Source organism: Vigna unguiculata, chromosome 11 (assembly GCF_004118075.2).
Source record: "Vigna unguiculata cultivar IT97K-499-35 chromosome 11, ASM411807v1, whole genome shotgun sequence".
NCBI lineage: Eukaryota > Viridiplantae > Streptophyta > Magnoliopsida > Fabales > Fabaceae > Vigna > Vigna unguiculata.
Genome location: NC_040289.1, coordinates 2,012,547 through 2,015,595, shown reverse-complemented (window position 1 = coordinate 2,015,595; position 3,049 = coordinate 2,012,547). Strand labels below are relative to the sequence as shown.

At 40.9% G+C, this 3,049-nt stretch overlaps 1 protein-coding gene across 1 annotated transcript; it reads right to left on the bottom strand.

The window, feature by feature from the left end:
* Positions 1 to 307: 307 nt before the first annotated feature.
* On the bottom strand, positions 308 to 2,805 carry LOC114169403 (protein FAR1-RELATED SEQUENCE 5-like). The gene is made up of 3 exons (XM_028054546.1): positions 610 to 2,805; positions 478 to 537; positions 308 to 400 (listed from the first exon to the last, which is right to left on the bottom strand). The coding sequence occupies exons 1-3, from the start codon at positions 2,803 to 2,805 to the stop codon at positions 308 to 310; spliced, it is 2,349 nt and encodes a 782-aa protein (XP_027910347.1).
* Between the last annotated feature and the right edge of the window lie 244 nt (positions 2,806 to 3,049).

Genomic DNA, 3,049 nt, shown 5'->3' with positions numbered 1-3,049 from the left:
GACTTGCTTCAAAATGTGCAATGAAAAATACATATGTTGTATACAAAAAAGGCGGTTACTGCTACACCGACTCCCAAAAAATACTTTGGTGGTATAATGTCATCGACAAACAACGACTTCAGAAAGACCTGTTGTTTGGCAATGTCATCATGTATCCAACTACCCAAAGCTCCCATCCACTCAAAATATATGCATTGTGATGTACGTTGTTGTCCCTGCGGAATTTGAATACAATCATTACATTGAAGTGCCTTTAAGTGGATGTAATTTGGACATTAGAAATTATTTGACTTCGAACAGCACCTTTTTAGTCGGCTATATTGGAACTAGTTGTGCCACCGACTTTGCTCTGTACGGTGGAATTGAATGAAACATCACGGACTACTGCCGCATTGAAGTCCTGCAAATTGGATTTTAATACTCAGTTGTCTGTATGCAAATTGTTTAGACCATACTCCACATTTAACGTAATCATACCCATTCTATATGACGATGAACATCTGCCATGGCATTCCCCACCTGGTCGTTAAGTGTTAGCTACAAAAACCCAAATTACATGATTCAAATGCACGGCCAGATTATTGTGATAATAATAGGAGATTAACTTACGGTGTTGTTGGTGTATATTTCAGTCATCTTTACCACCGACTTCTTTTTCTTTGTAATTTGTTCCACTTTGGATTTCAACCGTAGAGTACGAGGCCTTCCCTTTCGCTTTACTGCATTTGGGCTGCGGACAATGGATGCCTGACACGAATCCGGCGGTGGGAAGGAAGACGTCATCCTGGTGTCAACATAACGACCATCACCGCACGAAGTGAACTCCACCGGGTTTCTGCCACACCTCAATTGCTTAAACAGTTGTTCCGTTCCAGCATCAGATTCGCATGCAACATCGGCAATCTGAAAAAATTCCTTGCACAATGCCCGGTACCTCTGCATTTTCGGGTCCTTGCTATGGGTGTTGTAAGCTGCTCTCATTGAAGTATATCTCCTTCGTATAAGTTTGCTCCATCGAGGAATGATATACTTCGTCGATATTGTTGTTGCTTCCTCTTGGCCAAGGACAGTGAAACAGTGTCGGCAGACGATACCACGAAACTCAAAAAGCTGGCACGAACATGATATTATGCCGCTTTTGGCATCATAATGCACATCATAATATTTGTTTGCAGATTTCCCATCCCACAATAATTCTTGGAGCACGACGTAGTTGCATCCCGATGGAGTAACATCCACCATTTTGATTGCACAATTCATCTTCGCGCGGAATTCCATTTGTATTTCTGCAAACTTCGAATGTGTGTAGGCTTGCTGATATTGACGTTCAATAAGGGACTGGGTGGCACATGGGATTGTTGTGTTCAAAGAAGCAAAGTCCGCCTCGCATTCCTTTTCAGCTTTGTGACGTAGCGCATTTTCGTACTGTACTACAAACTGCTGTAACGTTGTCGTTGAATTGATGAATCCATCAAAGAAGGCATTCAGTCCCTCGCTTCGTTGTGTGGTGGACATACCCGCCCAAAAATTTCCTCTCAAATAGCAAGGCACCCACCGTTGTCTTTCTTCGTATAGTGTGCCCAACCACTCATTCTTATCCAACTCGTGATCATTTATTAATTGTTGCCACCCGGTCTCAAATTGGTGAACATTGACGGTCTCGTAAACCAATGTCTTCAACTTGTTTTTGATAGTCTTGTAATGAGTATATCCTTGCAACTTTTCCGGGATCTTTTTCATTATATGCCATAAGCACCACCGGTGACGAGTATTTGGAAAAACAATCTCAATTGCATTTTGCATGGCCCTACACTGATCAGTTAGAATGCCATCAGGTGACTTGTATGACATGCAATTATGCCAACAGTTAAAAAGCCACACAAAGGTTTCTGTATCTTCAGCTGACAACAAACCGCATCCTAATAATATAGACTGACCATGGTGATTGACTCCAACAAATGGTGCAAAGGGCATATCATATTTGTTGGTTAGATATGTAGTGTCAAAGGAGACAACATCTCCAAATTCTGCGCATGCTGCCCTACTACGTGCGTCGGCCCAAAATACATTTGATATTCTATTGTTATCATCGAAGTCAATTTCAAAGTAGAATTCATCGTTCATTTGTCTCATGTGAGAGAAGTGTGCCATCAATGCTTGGCCGTCTCCTTCCTTACCTAGTGCCCTTCTTTGTCGTCCTATATAATTCCTAACATCACGCTCCACAAAAGGAAGGTTCTCAAATCCGCCAACTTCACAAACTAGTGATTGGAAGCTTTTGTTAATGCGGACGCCGGCTTCATCATTCATATCGAGTGTTCGCTTCACTTGCATGTTCAATTTTTTGTTGCCGCGCATCATTCTTGACTTCATAGGGCTTAGGTCATGATTGTGATGAAGTATCACATTCTTTATGTGCCACTGACCTCCTTTTTTAAATGCTGTTATCCTTGCACCACAGTTCTTGGTTTTTGTTGGTTGGCTTTTCAACTCTGGAGGGATGGTGGACACGTACTTTCCTTCGCGGCTACAGACCAATTTCACAAAACATAATTCGTTGTCTTCTCCTTTACTTGAACTTCTCACACGGACACCAAATCCACATCTGATGGCGTATTGCTTGTAAAAGTCTTTAACCTTGTCCACTGTTTCAAAAATCATTCCAACCGTAGGTACCTCATCTAATTCATCCTCTTGGGTATGCGAAGGCATAGAATGAGGTAATGCTTCCGACTGCTCTATTTCGTTGTTGCATAAACTTATTTCTTCAAGAGAAATGGGGTTAAGTACGTCGGATGCCCACATTTCGGTTAGTTTGCCCTACATTATTTAAAAAAAAAATACAACATTTGCATTTTAGACAACAGAATATTAATATTGTCCGATGTCTAAATCGTTTTGGCAGAATAACAAACACATACAAACTATATGGCTTCATCCCTTAATCAATATATAGCTAAAGTAAAATAAATGGTGTGATATGTTGTCATAAATGTTAAACAAGTCAAGTTCCAAACTTATAACAATGGAAAAGTGGACTGTTACAGTA